This window comes from Poecilia latipinna, unplaced genomic scaffold (assembly GCF_001443285.1).
Source record: "Poecilia latipinna isolate Pla-1442-1.1 unplaced genomic scaffold, P_latipinna-1.0 Scaffold2183, whole genome shotgun sequence".
NCBI classification, from domain to species: Eukaryota; Metazoa; Chordata; class Actinopteri; order Cyprinodontiformes; family Poeciliidae; genus Poecilia; species Poecilia latipinna.
Window position 1 is genome coordinate 57,258 of NW_015114799.1, and position 14,960 is coordinate 72,217.

The 14,960-nt window shown below is 38.0% G+C and overlaps 4 protein-coding genes across 10 annotated transcripts in view; 3 read left to right on the forward strand and 1 right to left on the reverse strand.

The window, feature by feature from the left end:
* LOC106936633 (genetic suppressor element 1-like) overlaps positions 1–1,470 on the forward strand; it is a 47,540-nt gene extending 46,070 nt beyond the window's left edge. For all 6 annotated transcript variants that reach the window (XM_015017753.1, XM_015017755.1, XM_015017751.1 and 3 more), the window contains one exon: positions 16–1,470. In XM_015017753.1, the coding sequence (XP_014873239.1) occupies positions 16–153 (138 nt within the window). In that variant the 3' untranslated portion in view covers positions 154–1,470. The remainder of the gene's footprint in view (positions 1–15) is intronic.
* A 349-nt stretch (positions 1,471–1,819) lies between these two features.
* Positions 1,820–2,777, reverse strand: LOC106936636 (dynein light chain roadblock-type 2). Its single transcript, XM_015017761.1, has 4 exons — positions 2,691–2,777; positions 2,416–2,491; positions 2,161–2,328; positions 1,820–2,058 (listed from the first exon to the last, which is right to left on the reverse strand). The coding sequence occupies exons 1-4, from the start codon at positions 2,691–2,693 to the stop codon at positions 2,015–2,017; spliced, it is 291 nt and encodes a 96-aa protein (XP_014873247.1). The 5' UTR covers positions 2,694–2,777; the 3' UTR covers positions 1,820–2,014.
* A 26-nt stretch (positions 2,778–2,803) lies between these two features.
* psmd7 (proteasome 26S subunit, non-ATPase 7) lies at positions 2,804–7,154 on the forward strand. Its single transcript, XM_015017758.1, has 8 exons — positions 2,804–2,901; positions 4,206–4,297; positions 4,710–4,802; positions 4,902–4,999; positions 5,085–5,165; positions 5,258–5,349; positions 5,516–5,714; positions 6,525–7,154. The coding sequence occupies exons 1-8, from the start codon at positions 2,828–2,830 to the stop codon at positions 6,786–6,788; spliced, it is 993 nt and encodes a 330-aa protein (XP_014873244.1). The 5' UTR covers positions 2,804–2,827; the 3' UTR covers positions 6,789–7,154.
* Positions 7,155–8,437: 1,283 nt separating this feature from the next.
* Positions 8,438–14,593, forward strand: LOC106936635 (hypoxanthine-guanine phosphoribosyltransferase-like). Of its 2 annotated transcripts, none has more exons than XM_015017760.1 (9): positions 8,438–8,864; positions 9,190–9,246; positions 10,317–10,500; positions 10,730–10,795; positions 10,894–10,911; positions 11,198–11,280; positions 11,718–11,764; positions 12,238–12,314; positions 14,037–14,593. In XM_015017760.1, the coding sequence occupies exons 2-9, from the start codon at positions 9,239–9,241 to the stop codon at positions 14,082–14,084; spliced, it is 531 nt and encodes a 176-aa protein (XP_014873246.1). In that variant the 5' UTR covers positions 8,438–8,864; positions 9,190–9,238; the 3' UTR covers positions 14,085–14,593. The 2 variants fall into 2 exon arrangements, with proteins under 2 accessions (XP_014873246.1, XP_014873245.1); XM_015017759.1 differs by having other exon boundaries at positions 8,440–8,864; positions 9,140–9,246.
* Positions 14,594–14,960: the final 367 nt, after the last annotated feature.

Genomic DNA, 14,960 nt, shown 5'->3' on the forward strand with positions numbered 1-14,960 from the left:
TCCTTCGTTTGCTAGGAGCTGGTGAGTCAGAGGCAGAAAGTGAGGGAGGAGCGGGACAGGCTACAGGCCCAGCTCGAGCACTTCAGGAGATGTTTGACACTGCCGAATGTCCACTGGGGCAGGAGCCAAAGCAGCGGGCAAGCACAGAGGTGACCTTCGAAAGAGGCCGCGTCACACTGAAGGACTGCCGGGCTGCTCGCCTCACTTCAGGAGCTGGACATCTTCTTGTTTCCTCTCTGACCTGTCCAGTTGTTACCTGACCCCTCCCTGGGTTTCCTTTTTATTTGCCTGCCGTGTTGCAAAGCCAGTGGAATCCAGAGAGTCTGATCATGGATAGTGAAAACAGTTGGCCCACAGTTGCCACCCATAATTGAGCTCGTATCTTCATTGTGTTAGTCAACGCACACTAGGAGTCTCTCTGGGCGGCGTCAAGAAGAGTCGAGTTCTTCAATGAGGTTTAGGTCAAGGAATCAAAGCTCACCTCAGGCCTTAAAATTGACAGGATGCACTTGAAATGGAATTAGAGTAAATACTTGACAGTCTTCTGTGTTGTTAAATGTAATGTATTCTGAATTCAGAGCAGTTTGCATGCTCACAAAATGACCTACAGGACAAATGAAGCTTCTAAAGTATATTTAATAGCAAAAGGGTTTCAGTTGAGGGTGTGTTTTTTTTTTTTTTGTTCGTTTGTTTGTTTTTTATGGTTCTTGTGATAGACGAAGAGTTTTGTAAGTTTTACTGCTTTAACTTGTGAGAAAGCCATATGCTTTGGGGCAACTGCTGCTGGTCAGAATAAAAGTGTTTAGTAAATTATGGAGAGTAGAACAGTTGTGTTTTGACGAAAAGAAATGCTATGTGATGTCAAAACGTTTGGGATTCAAGAGAAGCGCTGCTGTCAGAACTTGATAAATGTTGGTCTCTGACATTGTCCATATGATTTTATCTGAGGATCAATGTCCACAGTAACTATCGCATGTCCATAAAAGTAGTTTTCTGATGGGCCTTTTGAGTTTTTTATGTGCCACTGAAGTACTTTTGGACAGATCCCGGTTTAATTACGTTGAGAGAGTATTTCCAACACGGTGTCTCTTGAGACTTGATGGGCTATGTGTGACATGAACATAAAAGTCGTACATTTTTTTTATGACAAAGTAATGCCTCTGTTCTCTTTTTATAAGATTTATTTTTGCTCAAGCCACACAAATTAACGTCACAAAGGGAAATTATTTTATTTTATTTTTTTCATGTACTAGAATCTCTTTGAGCACAAGACACAGTAGCATTTCCTCCCAGTTCACCTGACAGCTTGGCTCAGTCACCTCTTCAAACCTGCTGAGAAATCTTGAATAGTTGCTTCAATCAGTTTTTATGTGATGTATTATTTGGGCTGTATAATTGCAATGAACTATTTATTACCACATATTGGTGTACATTCCGACGGAAATTTACATTAAAATATTTGAAAAATGTTTTGACTGATTATTGTGTTTCTCTGTGAGTTTTCAGTTCCTATTTATTGCTACCACAAATTCAAGACATATTTCCACAATCTGCTTTAAATTTCTTCACAACTTTATTGCTGACTTATCTGTCGTGGTACTTGAAAACAACTATGTAAAACTATACCCTCTTATTTGTACCAAAATTTAAAAGCCATGTAGAATTTTCCTTCCACCTCATGACTACATGCTGATTTATCACATATAGTCTCAGTAAAATACATCGATTTGTATTTGGAACTTCTAAAATACAAAAATAGTTGAAGGTGTGTAAAAAATTTTGCAGTTTGCTCTAAAATACAACTTTAAGAAAACCGCAATCTTAGATGAAATTACTTTTATTCCGCATCCATTTTCTGTCAATAAGAATAAAATGAAAGAGAATAATTTCAGGAGGCAAAACACATGACATGTTTTAAAAAGCAACAGACGCAGAACAAAAAAGAGGGATCATGTGACGTAAAATATCTCCTTGAAAATAACCCATCATGTGACGAAAGCTTGATATCTGGCAGCTATTCAGATGGGTTTTGGATAACTATCAATAGAAAGTTGTTCTCTGTAAAGACAGAAAAAAAAACATATACAACTGTGGTAAGAACTGTAGAACAATTTAGCTAGGAAGAGCTTGTGAGCAATAGAATAAACACTGATATCTCACCAGGAGCAACCAAGATCTCTTGTTTCTTGGAGCGGATGCGCACAAAGGTGAGGTCATTTTGAGGGTCAACATCTCTGACTGCACTCCTAGCCAAAGTAGTGAAGCTGCGAAGAAGTCTTGCATAAAGAGACGTTGTGGAGTTATCCAAAGTTGTTCTGATGGGAAGACCTTCAAAAAAGACGGTAGAGTCACATTCAGATCCGTTCAGATTGTAAGAGAGTAAGACTTATTTATTTCATTCTTGACTTTATCTACCTTCTGAGTTTACAATAATTGTTCCAATTACACCTTTATGGCCTTCAATTCTCTTCAGAGTCTCTTCAGCATCAGCCTGTAAAAACACAAAGAAACATCAAAAACAGAGAAATAACGTTTAATCACTTGAATTTAAGCATTTATATCAGCTAAATACAAAGGAGATAATTTTTTTTACAACATATTGAGACCTTTCTGCTAATTCAAAATAGAAGACATATCATTTTTATCAGAAAGTAACGACATTAATAAAGTTAACCGTGTTTCTTTCTTACCATTTTCTCTGAGAGCTGTCCTAACGGCTTGAGTTTCTATGTTGCCTAGGGAAACGGAAGAAACGTCACACGCAGTCGGAAGTGAAAGCGAGTGAGCGTTCTGTTTAGCTGGTGTGTGGTTCGGCTTCGTAGCAAAAATGCCAGAATTAGCAGTAGAAAATGTGGTGGTTCATCCGCTTGTGTTACTCAGCGTGGTCGATCATTTTAACAGGTGAGTGAGATTTGTCTTTATGTTCGTCTTAACACTAATATTTGTTGCGAAATTGTCCATTTAACCGCTCACTGTAGCATAGCTAAGCTAAGGTTAGCTTTGCTGAGTCAGAGCCCCATTGAAAATGAATGGAGAGACATGACAAGGCTAAATAGCTTAGCTAGCTAGTTGGAAGTGTTTGATAAATAATTATATACATTAAATTGATCAACAACTTAACTCTTTTTAGTTATGATTCATGATTTCAATTATTGATACTTATACAGTAGTGATAATTCATGTTTTGTTAAGGCCTCTCAAAGTGAAAACTTTGTTTAGCTCACGGCCGCGTTTATATACATTTGGTTACATTTTGACTTCGTACACATATATTTACATACGTAATCTAATGCAGAATGCACCAGATTTTACACTTTACAGTTATATTCACATGCCCATATTCCAAGATGCTAGTTATTCTCTATCTTTGAAATGAAGTAGGAAGCAAAATACTTAGCATTTCCTATCCCGTAAGCTAAATTCTGTCTTCATAAACATAAGCGCACACTCTACATATCTATTTATACATGCTATAATTACCCATGCATCCTACAACAAATGTAAAGAGTATCCATACAGACGCATACCCATGGTCACGTCTGTAATATTAAATAAATTACTTGGATGGTGTTTGTCAGATTAAAGATTAAACCTTTTAAAAATAACATTTAAGTAGGTATTAAACAGGCCTTTTTTTTCTGAATGTCAGTGTTTTTTATTATGTAATTTTGAAACCTTAGATATTATATTTTCATTCGCTGCAGATGGAGCAGCATCACAATGAACAGAAATAAAAACTTATAATCATCAGTCTGTGTAGTTAGTCTGTGTTTTATTTTGTAAGTTGAGTTACTGAAATAAATAAACTTTTCAATAAACAAAACTATTGAATGGGTCTGTATGTAGACTTACATTCATGCCAATACATAGAAGAAAACCTATATACACAAATATCGAGTATGCAAACCACACTCTGAGCTAGCTTTGTTTAGCTACTGGTAAATTTGTCTGTGAAATACCATTTTTTAATATTCTTTTGGATTCTTTTTTTTTTTTGTCCTCGCACTAAAGATTTGAAAAACGTAATTCTCCTTTATTCGCTTTTTCTGTTCAGGAATAAATTTTGCATGTTAAGGGGCAGCATGTTGTGTCTGGATTTGCAAACTATTTGTGCAGTTTTGTATTGGATCAGATTGGTATATTACAAAAGTTAATCAAGTTTAATTTACCCACACTTAACTCTTTGGTTTATTTTTTAACTGTAGGATAGGAAAAATTGGAAATCAGAAGCGAGTGGTGGGTGTTCTCCTCGGATCATGGCACAAAAAGGTTCTTGATGTCTCCAATAGTTTTGCAGGTAAGTATTAGCATAAAATGATGCAGTGAAAAATAAAGGATTGTCATTGGTAAAATATATTTACAAACCATCTCAAAATCAAGAAGACTGACTAAAGTACTGTACAGTAAAGGCTTCCAAGTCTCTCCTGATAACTACATGCATAAAATTGTTGCCAATTAGTGAACGTAACTAATTTGGACTTTGGTTATCTGTAAAAATGACAACCGATATCCCTAAACATTAGGAGGTGGGCCAAAGTAAAACAAACCCAAAAATCCTTTTTGTAATATTTCAAAAGAAAATGGTTTTACATGTCATGCAAGTTTTGTCATGAACTTAAAAAAGGTCTTAAGACGCCAGAAAGCAACATAATTCAATGCTTAAATTTAAACATGTTTGTGTGACAAATAATTGTGTTGTATCTTTTTAGTGCCATTTGATGAAGATGATAAGGACGACTCTGTATGGTTCCTGGATCATGACTACCTTGAGAACATGTATGGCATGTTTAAGAAAGTTAACGGTAAGAGAGTGAACATGCGTTGGTGTTGGATCATTTTTGGGCCGTTTTTTTTTTTTTACTTTGTGTTCACCTGTTTTTAACTGTGTTCTTCATTTTTAGCCCGAGAAAGGATAGTTGGGTGGTACCACACAGGACCCAAGCTCCATAAAAATGACATTGCCATCAATGAGCTCATCAAGCGGTACTGTACCAACTCGGTGAGCATCGCTGTCACCTCATCTGGACATGTCTTTGTTCGTTCTGGTGATGAACGCCTTCCATATCCCCTACTTTCCCCACCAGGTTTTAGTCATCATCGATGTGAAGCCCAAAGATCTTGGACTTCCCACAGAAGCATACATTTCAGTGGAGGAAATCCATGATGTAAGTAGTGCGTTAAGTCTAGTTTGAACATATATTTTTGTTTAGATTGCATATAACAAAAAAATTATTGACAAACGTGTATTTTTTCCTAGGATGGCACTCCAACATCTAAGACATTTGAACACGTCACCAGTGAAATTGGAGCTGAAGAAGCAGAAGAAGTGGGAGTGGAGCATCTGCTGAGGTATAACACAAACTCGCCACCTGCTTCATCACCCTGAGTGATTACTCTTCATCGTTAATGCTTGTGTTGCTTTAGGACAGAGGCTTGAGACATGTTTCAGTTTGCTTTATTAAGACAAAACACTCAGCTTCTTCCTGATTTCTCCTCCGCTGTATCCTGACTCCAGAGACATCAAGGACACCACAGTGGGAACTCTGTCACAACGCATCACAAACCAAGTTCACGGCCTGAAGGGACTCAACTCAAAGCTGTTGGACATCCGCTCCTACCTCGAGAGAGTGGCTGCAGGAAAACTTCCCATTAACCATCAGATCATCTACCAGCTGCAGGATGTCTTCAACCTGCTGCCAGATGTAAACCTACTGGTAAGATGTGGCAGCTGACTGACATTTACTTACTGTAACTGTATTGTACGTTGTGTCCGCTCCTTGAGCATGTGGCTAAACAGCTCGTTGTTGATCTCGTCGTTTCAACATGAAACCCTGTTCCAGAAGGCATTTTGCTTTCACAGGTTCTGGATAGTGGCTTCAACATACTTGCAATTTGGTAGAGGTTAATACTTAGGTCTTGCAATATCGCAAAAACACCCACTGCTAGCTAAAAGATAGAATCTGAATTTTCAAAACCTTACAGCACTCTGGGTTTCAGTTTAAAACCATTTTCCTTATATTTTGTGTTTTTAGTTGTTTAATTCTTTAATTCTGGGTCTTAGAGTTATTTAAATTAATTAAAACTGGGTAAAATGAGTTATGTAAAAGAAAAAAACAGAATGTGAACAAATAAAATGTGTTTTCTGTGCCCACAGTTTTCAGCTATTGAGTGAGAGAGCACAGAGATTCATATAAAAAATTAAAAACAAAAGCTTCATTGTATCTGGTTTTGACACAAAAGCAAATAAAGTCTTTTTTCCCCCTTATTTGACATGTTATAACTAGATTTTAAAAAATCCAATACAGTAGCGTTTTTTTTTTTACTCTGCTGGATCAAAGTCAGCGTCTGCATTGAGGTTTTGTATGATTTATTGTCCATACAGATAAGACCCAACTAGAGAAGAAATAAATTTTAAATGTATGTGTTATGTGAGATAAATATATTTAATTTCAGGATATATTGGTATTTATGAGCTGATTTTTAATTACTTTATTTTTTGTTATTGAATACGTGTTTTGCTGCAGGAGTTCACTAAAGCCTTTTACCTGAAGACCAACGACCAGATGCTGGTGGTCTACCTGGCCTCGCTCATTCGCTCTGTGGTGGCCCTGCACAACCTGATCAACAACAAGATTTCCAACAGAGACGCAGAAAAGAAGGAAGGGCAGGAAAAGGAGGAAGGGAAGAAAGAGAAGAAGGATGACAAAGAGAAAAAAGATGAAAAAGACAAAGACAAGGAGAAGGAAAAGGCCGACGGTGCCAAAAAAGATGAGAAGAAGAAGAAATGAGTGCTCTTCCTCCATGGTCTCTCAAATCACACCATCTTCAGCAGGATGGCGTTCTACTTTCTGCCCCTCTGTATGTGGGTCTGAGACTAAAAGTAGGACTCTAAATGGGGAATTGTGTCATTTGAGATTTGGCCTCCTGGTAACAACTTGCCACTCAAAGACTGCTATTAACGTAACGAGATGATGACTTTTGCTCTCCAGTGTTCTGAGCTGTGAGAACATGTTTATGCTGTTTTCATAGTTGCCATCCTTTGGTGTTTTGTAAAATGGAGTAAAAAGGATATTGTTTCTGTATCACTCATTAAATCCGGAGCAAAGTAAAAGTTTGTTTTTGTAGATTTGTTTGCCTTTTGTCATAAAAAAAAGTCAATAAAAAACATGTTTGGTTTTTTTGGGGGGGATATATTTGTTGGCATATATAATTTCAAACTATGAAAATTTTTGCAAAATTGTTTAATTGCATTATTTTTAGATGGCCAATGGGACTGAAGTGAAAAGGAAAAAGTCAATGATGCATTTTGTATTTATTTTAATGTGGTTTGTGGATTAGGATTGCCTAGAAGCTGCATTGATAACTGGCTCTGATTCACTTTAAGCAACTTTTTAAAAAAATGTCCATTATCAGTATTATGAAACTAATCTGTCAAGATTCTGAGGTAAATTGTTTACTGACCCAGTGAACAATCTGGATCACAAACCACAATAAGATGCTGCTTATTTCACAGGTTGGATTCATATATCAATTGATTTCATGTAATGTGATAGATGGCAAATGTTTATTATTAATCACACTTTGTTACCTAATCAAAAGCAGAAATGCTGACATTACTTCTAATAACTACTGCAGGGAAAAGGGAAAAGTTTTCAGAAAGAAATGATCAGACATTCACTCTAATTGACTCTGTAGTGAAGAATACGACTTTTAAAATTTGCAACACAGGAAGGAGAAACACCTAATTATGTAATTTGTGTGATCTTATAGATGTTTGCTTTTTGCAAACATCACATAAAAAGCAGCAGGTACTATGTAAAATGTCATACTGATGTCAAAAATGATCCCAGATGTATTCCATCTCAACGTTATTGAATTTCTAGTTATAAGAGAACCAAATGACAGCACTTAACACACAGATAAAAGGTAGCAGCAGGAGAATCCCCTCTTATCACTACCCCAGCTAATTAAAACATAAGAAATCATCTATATTCTTGAGGTGGAACAAAATATAAAGCACAAATCACACAATACTTTCATCATAATCTACAATGGTGGCCTATTGAGACTTGTTGATAGGTTAAATTTATTTCAATCTTGCACTTGTGTGCTCCCCTGACCGATATTGCTCTGGGCGAGTGCCCATATGACCCTAGTCAAAAGGCTGTGCACTTTTAAAAATATTTTATTTCCTTTTTTTTTACACTTTTGGAAATAATTGCAGGCATGTTGATGAAAATGTTAGATAAAATTTAATATTGGTTTAAAAGCTCAAATGTCTTATTTTTTAGGTGTTTTACATTTGAACGCTTTTTAAATAGCAGAAATTTACACACACACACAAAAAAACTATTCGTAAATTATTTTATAAGCATATATATTTTTTTCCTTTCTGCTGTAAAAAGATACTACAATAATCTGAGATCTGTTATAAATCCAGACCGGTGCGCAGTGGACACGGCGCGGTTTCTTCGGAATAGAAACGTCTTCAATTTTGTTTTGTGCCTTTCTTTTTCTTTTTTCTTTTTTACTGCGTCATCTCGCCTCTTCGGCTCAAAACTCGCCTTTCATCTGCAGCAGTTTCCTAAAACGCCGGCAGCGCCAATTTAGCGCATTTAATCCGTGGTTGTGTCGCAGAAATCAGATTATTGGGCAGGTAAACTGGATTCTGACGTAGAGGGCTTAAACCCCGACGGGGAAGCGGAGGAGCGTCGCGGCCGGAAGCAGCGGTTCAGGAGGTGTGCAGCTCAGCCAGGCTCCTCCTTTTCGCCTCTTTTTAAGAGCTGGACATGACTCCGGGATAAATCTCTGCGGGCGGCTGAGCGGAACGGAGGACCGGCTGGAACATGGCTTCGTATCTGCAGGTGAGGCTGTCGGCTCCCAGCTGGCGGGGCTGAGCGGCGCTCTGATAACTTGTTCACTTGTCAGGGTGTGGTTTATGAGCTGCATCGGCTACCGGCTGTAGGCCCTTTCCAGAGAAGACTCCTGCTCAGATCCTCCTCGTCTTGATTTTGCTCTCCAACTGTCACGCACGCCTTAATCCATTTTCTCTTCAGGGGCGGATAAACAGGTGGTTGGGTGGGCTTTTGCATTCCCCTAAAGGACTGACCAGACAAACGTTTGCTTGTTGCTGTCTCAGATCGCAGATGATGAGAAAGGACATGATCTAGACCTGTTCTGTGTGCCCAGACATTATGAGAGCGATCTGGACAAGGTGATCATCCCCCACGGACTCATCATGGACAGGTGAGGCACCCTCAACGGGGAAACACCTTTTGTACATTTGAGTCAGCTTCAAGGCATCTCACTCTGGGGGTGTTCACTGCATATGTCCTGAATTATAACGCCAGTTATGTCCACGTACTGTACAGAATTTGCACTCAATACTGGGTTAGGGCTTCTTTTTAAATGAATTACTGCATCAGTAGTGCACGTGTGGCATGCATGTTAATTACCAACTTGATAAAACACTGAGGCCCTATCACCTGCAGATGACAAAACTTCCCAAACCAACCCCGATTGTGGAAAGTTCTTGCTGGACCTCAAGCAGCTTGTATTCTGAACCTCTTGACTGTTCCTCTAGTCTCTGAGTTTTTGATTTCCAAATTACGTGCACATCTTTTTTCTAAAGACTGGCTTTGGTCAACAATTTGGTCCTTTTTTTCCCTTCTTTAGTCCACTCAAGATGCGTCTGATGCTGTCTGTAGTTCAGGAGTGGCTCTAAGTATTGTGTGATGGCTCTTGCAGCAGGACTCCAGCTGGAGTTCATTGCCTTGTTCCAAACTCTTAAATGTTCCTCTCCTCACAATCCTGTAAAGGCCAACTCTGTTGGCAGTGCAACTTTTTATACCACTCCTTTTTTCCCCCCCCCTTTTTTTTAATTTCCTTTCCTGAACTTTCCAATACCATATTTGGATCCATGAACTCCATGCTCCTTTAGCAAGAATTTAGTGGCTTCATCTATGTTTAAGTTGACCAAAGTACAATTTGTAAAGAAAAAAAAATTTTTTTATTATTGGCCTCATGTAATTTTCTGTTCCTGAATTTTGGTTTTTCATTAGTTGCGTACTTGACCTTCATCAGTCAACGTATGCAAACCCAAAACTGAAAAAGAGGCAAAAAAAATGGTTTCGTATTCGAACTGCTGTATATTATTTACAGAAAATTATGAAAGTTATGTCACAAACTAATATGAAAAGAGTAAAAGTAACAATATGATGCATTAATTGAAAGGTGGGGCTGCTAAAAAGCGTTTCCTGATTCACCGAGTTAATTTTGCTCCGTGCTACTGCAGCGTCTGAACCTCTTTCCTGCAGGACGGAGCGTCTGGCGCGTGACATAATCCAGGACATGGGGGGACACCACATCGTGGCTCTGTGTGTGCTGAAGGGGGGCTACAAGTTCTTTGCAGACCTCCTGGACTACATTAAAGTGCTCAACCACAACAGCGATAAATCAGTCCCGCTGACGGTGGATTTCATTAGAGTGAAGAGCTACTGTGTAAGCCGCCTTACTCATTACATTTCCTGGGGCCGCTTGTGCACCGCATTTGGCAAAATACCAGAGAGAGTGATCTATAAATGATAAATCTTCTTCTGCATTGCGCATAATGTGGAGATTTAGTAGGCCGTGCAGAGTGAGTTTGGACATTTGAATCCCAATCTGGAATTGCTGAAGTGAGTCATTATGTTTTTGTTTTTTTTGTTGTTTTTTTGTGTGCGTCACCTAGAATGATAAGTCAACAAACAGTGTTAGAGTGATAGGAGGAGATGAGCTTTCCAACCTATCAGGGAAGGTGAGTCTTCTCCAAAGCATCAGCTCACACATTCTCTGCAGTAAATCTGGATATTTACTACTTTTTTTGCTTCCCCCCCCCTCTCTCTCTCTCTGCAGAACGTTTTAATCGTTGAGGTAAGAGTTTGGTGGATGTGCAGGTCTAATGTTTTAACTTGGCATTTATCACCTGGCTAGAGTAAAAAAAAAATGCCTCGATAATTGATTTACATGTGTTTTGCAAAGCAAATTTGTAGAGTTTACCGGACTAGAGCTTGTGGTTGTCACTGTTCACTCAGTTTTCTTGCTTCTATTAAGCATTCTCACACACACAGTCATCTGTAGTTCCTATTTTCACAAATGTTACATTTAAGAAGTGCATCTCTCTGTTTTTTTTTGTGACCACTTCCTGCTGCTATGCAAGGACATCGTAGAGACTGGAAGGACGATGCAGACGTTACTTTCCCTGCTGAATGAATGCAATCCCAAAATGGTTAAAGTTGTGAGGTAGGCACCGCCCTGACGCAGCACAGGGCGCAGACAGCTGAATTACACACCACAACTTTGACGTCGCGCAGAGTGTGTCAACAGTGCTCTTAGCTAATGGATACCTGAATTAGAGATGTAATGTGACAGAGGGAGGGAGGGAGGAGCTTAGGAGTTAATCTGCTGCTCTATAAACTGCACTGCGGAGGCAGAGGATATTTCTTCCTCTTATGTTTTCCTGAGGTCTTTAAAATATATATCTATATTTTAAATTTTTCCCACACAGGCTTTATGCTAACCAAAATGGTACAAGGCAAAACGCTTCATAAAAAGTATTAAGATGTTACAGGATATTTCTACTTCAATTATTGTGTTGAAAAGGCTGCCTGGATTTTTTTTCTCTTTTTTTTTATGGTTTTTGCTTAATTTCTCCAATATTTTCTAAATTATCTTTCCAGCCTTCTGGTGAAGAGGACTCCGAGGAGTTCGGGCTACAGACCAGACTGTGAGCATCTCTTCTACTCACTAGTGTGCTGCAGTTCAGAATGGTGGTGTTCGTTTCATGCCTGTCACTCAGCTGTGCCTCTTGTTCTTTGGTAAAAGCAGGATTAGTGTTGGTTTAATGAAAATCTACAACAACATTTATTTATTTTTGTGCTAATTCGTGCCTGCTTGCACCCAGTTCACCCAGTCTGTGGTTATGTAAGGCTTTTAGGTTTGAGTGGGATAATCTCTTCAAGATTGCCCCTCAAGGACAGCTGTTACTGTAAGTGTTTTTTTTTTTTTTTTTTTTTACTTTCCCCTAATGCCCGACTGACACCTTAATCATAGCTTTGCAGAAATGGTAGGCGACCAATGATGATTTCTTCGCTACAGAGTCAATTAGAGTGAATGTCTGATCATTTTACCCCTGCTGCACCTAAGAATAGCCGGGGTTCTTTAAATAACTTCCAGTGAGGGTTTCTATATTTGTTTCAGACATTGGTTTTGAAGTACCGGATGCCTTCCTGGTGGGGTACGCTCTGGACTACAATGAATACTTCAGAGATCTCAGTGTAAGTGATGCAAAAAAAAAAAAAAATGATTTAACTGTGTTCCACTTTGATGTAATTTAGCTGTATAACTCCAATCACTACAGATATGGAAACATTCAAAGTAGTCTCTGGCTACTTTGAATCTAATCAAAAAAAACACAGACTTCAGACTTGACTTCCAACTTGAATCAGCAAAAGTACAACAAAGACTAAACATACCAGTCACTGGCTGCTCTGTCAGCTCAGTCTCACCGTTGTTGATGCTCATGCATGTACAGCTGCACCCTTCATTTATCCTGACAATGATACTGGTGTTATTGTCAATAATCTGTAATTTTCTTTCCCACTGTCTTTATGGCAGCAAACCGTAAACTGACCTCTCCCCTCAGTGTGCTGCCCCCTGTTGATCACTTGAAGTATTTGCTCACAAGTACTTTTCAAAATTGTAGTCTAATGTCTGAAATGCACATCATTACAAAAAGGTCTTTTTATTTTAGAAATTAAACCATCATGCACCGCATGGTGGTAATGCAGACCTTCATCACCGCCATGTAATCAAATCGCCAAAAAAACAGCAGAAGACAAAAGCAAAAAAAAAGAAAAGGTCTTGAAATTTTCAAAAACATTTACTGTATATGATTTCAGTTTAATATTTATCATGTGATGAAAACATTTCCTTCAGTCATTAGAGACTAGAGGCTGGACTTGGATGGGAAACTGTAATTTTTCAGTCCAATTGTTGAATGATTTATTTTTTTTGTGTGTGTCGCCTTAAATTAAAAAAAACAAAACTGTATGCTAATTGCACAAAGTGCATTATGCTAGTATAACATGGTCCACTTGTTTGCAAACTATCAGCCACTTGAAAATTCTCAGGGTGTTTTTGCACTTATTGCACCCGAGATCCTCAAATGATTCGAGAGAAGGCTGGAACAAATTAAAAATGACTTTCCAACAGCCAACTGGTCCTGGTATAAGTCCGTCCTTTTGGCCTTTAAATGGTTCCCACATTATTTTGTTCACATGTAAATTTAGCAGATAAGTGAGGATTTTTATCTTGATTTACTATACGTTATTCTGCAAAGAAAATGACTTGAACACCCTTTCATACAAGAGTTTTTGGTCTGAATTTGAGCTGTTTTTAAGGTGAATGTCTCCTGAAGTCAGACTCCTCTTCGTAAGACTGAAGAGGCTAAAGTCCTTGTGCTGTTTAGGAAATCAACTTCTAGTCAGAGAGCTGTTGCCGTCTCCTATTTCAGTGAGGCTGCAGTCTAAAACGAAGTTGTGTAATATTAGCAGGAGAAGAAATTCACAGGTCAGACAGCTGAATGACATTGAAGGCTGCCTTGACTGTTGGAGGGGAAGTGCAAGGCACAGCTGGCTAATTGGTGTCAACTGAGCTGTTCGAGTAAAAAGTTTCCATGTGTCGACCGGCTTCATCATTTTAGTTTTCAGGTTCTGACATGGAAACATACTGCCTAGTCATCGTGCATGTAGGATGCCTTTTTTTTGTTTTGTTTTGTTTTATGCAAATTTTATGAATAGATGCAGCAGGAAGTGTTTGACAGAGATGGTGTTTATCAAAAGCTTTGTTTTTGTGCGTAACTGAATCTTTAGGAGCTGTTGTTACTCCACTGACTGGGTTACAGACTTGGAACTGTTCATTCTTTAAAATGTCAAATTTAAACAGGAAATGTCTGCACAGTGATTCACTTTGTCCTCATGGATTTCACTCTTTTGCAGCACATCTGTATACTGAACGATCAAGCCAAGGAGAAGTACAAAGTATGAGTTCAAAGTGTTGCAGATGTGACTCCCTGAAGACTTGGACCACTGTGATGGACCCTGCTTAGCTTTATTGTGTTCTTGAATCTTATTTATTTATTTTTATATATATATATATGACAATCCACAAAACGTATGACCTGTGGTATGTTATGGACCTTAAGAACATTTCTTTTCATCCTTATTAAAAAGTGGGATTAATTATGTATATTAGATATATTTTTGTTGTTGAATTTTATTTATTTCCCATATTTATGTTTATAGACTTTAGCTGTAAAGCTGTGAAGTTGTTTTAGACACTGAGAGAAAAAAATGTCTAATTTATTCTGGTTTATTAATCGGGTCTCGTCGTATACTTGAGCTGAGTGTTATGCTTTCGATTCTAAATGCTGAAAAAACTCATTGTTCTATAAATTTGTTTGTAATACAATATATGCTTTATTTAATGTATTTCATGTTTTCATTAAGGAACAGTTTACAGCAATACAAGTCCCATTAAAACCATGAATCCTTCATCTGGCGTAGTTTCTTACTTAGCATTTTAAGAGCTAATGTGTGTGAATCTGAAACTATCTATGGGTTGAAATTCCTTTGTTTCATCATTTCACCTTAAGTGTATCTTTATTTGTTCATGTTTATTTCTTTTGGCACATCTTCACTATCAAATGTGGTATAACGGAGTTGTGTTTACAGCCTGCCTTTCTCACACATCTGAAAAGTCCTGTCAACACATTTTCATAAACGGAGAATGGACATTTGTGATTGTCATTCCAAAACATTACCGTTGTTTGACTTATGTCTAATACTTTTCATTTTGCATACGAGCATTTACTTCATTCTCTCATGACTCATCACTCAGTTTGATAAGTCATGATTTCAGAG

Bases quoted from the DNA above. Each gene is read 5' to 3' on its own strand.
- LOC106936635 (XM_015017759.1), top strand. The intron at 11,281-11,717 runs GTAGGCACCGCC...TTATCTTTCCAG, and splicing joins AAAATGGTTAAAGTTGTGAG to CCTTCTGGTGAAGAGGACTC. The intron at 11,765-12,237 runs GTGAGCATCTCT...TATTTGTTTCAG, and splicing joins TTCGGGCTACAGACCAGACT to ACATTGGTTTTGAAGTACCG.
- LOC106936636 (XM_015017761.1), bottom strand. The intron at 2,329-2,415 runs GTAGATAAAGTC...TCTTTTTTGAAG, and splicing joins AATTATTGTAAACTCAGAAG to GTCTTCCCATCAGAACAACT. The intron at 2,059-2,160 runs GTGAGATATCAG...CTGTCTTTACAG, and splicing joins AGAGATCTTGGTTGCTCCTG to AGAACAACTTTCTATTGATA.
- psmd7 (XM_015017758.1), top strand. From the start codon at position 2,828: ATGCCAGAATTAGCAGTAGAAAATGTGGTGGTTCATCCGCTTGTGTTA. The intron at 4,298-4,709 runs GTAAGTATTAGC...GTATCTTTTTAG, and splicing joins TGTCTCCAATAGTTTTGCAG to TGCCATTTGATGAAGATGAT. The intron at 5,350-5,515 runs GTATAACACAAA...TCCTGACTCCAG, and splicing joins GGAGTGGAGCATCTGCTGAG to AGACATCAAGGACACCACAG.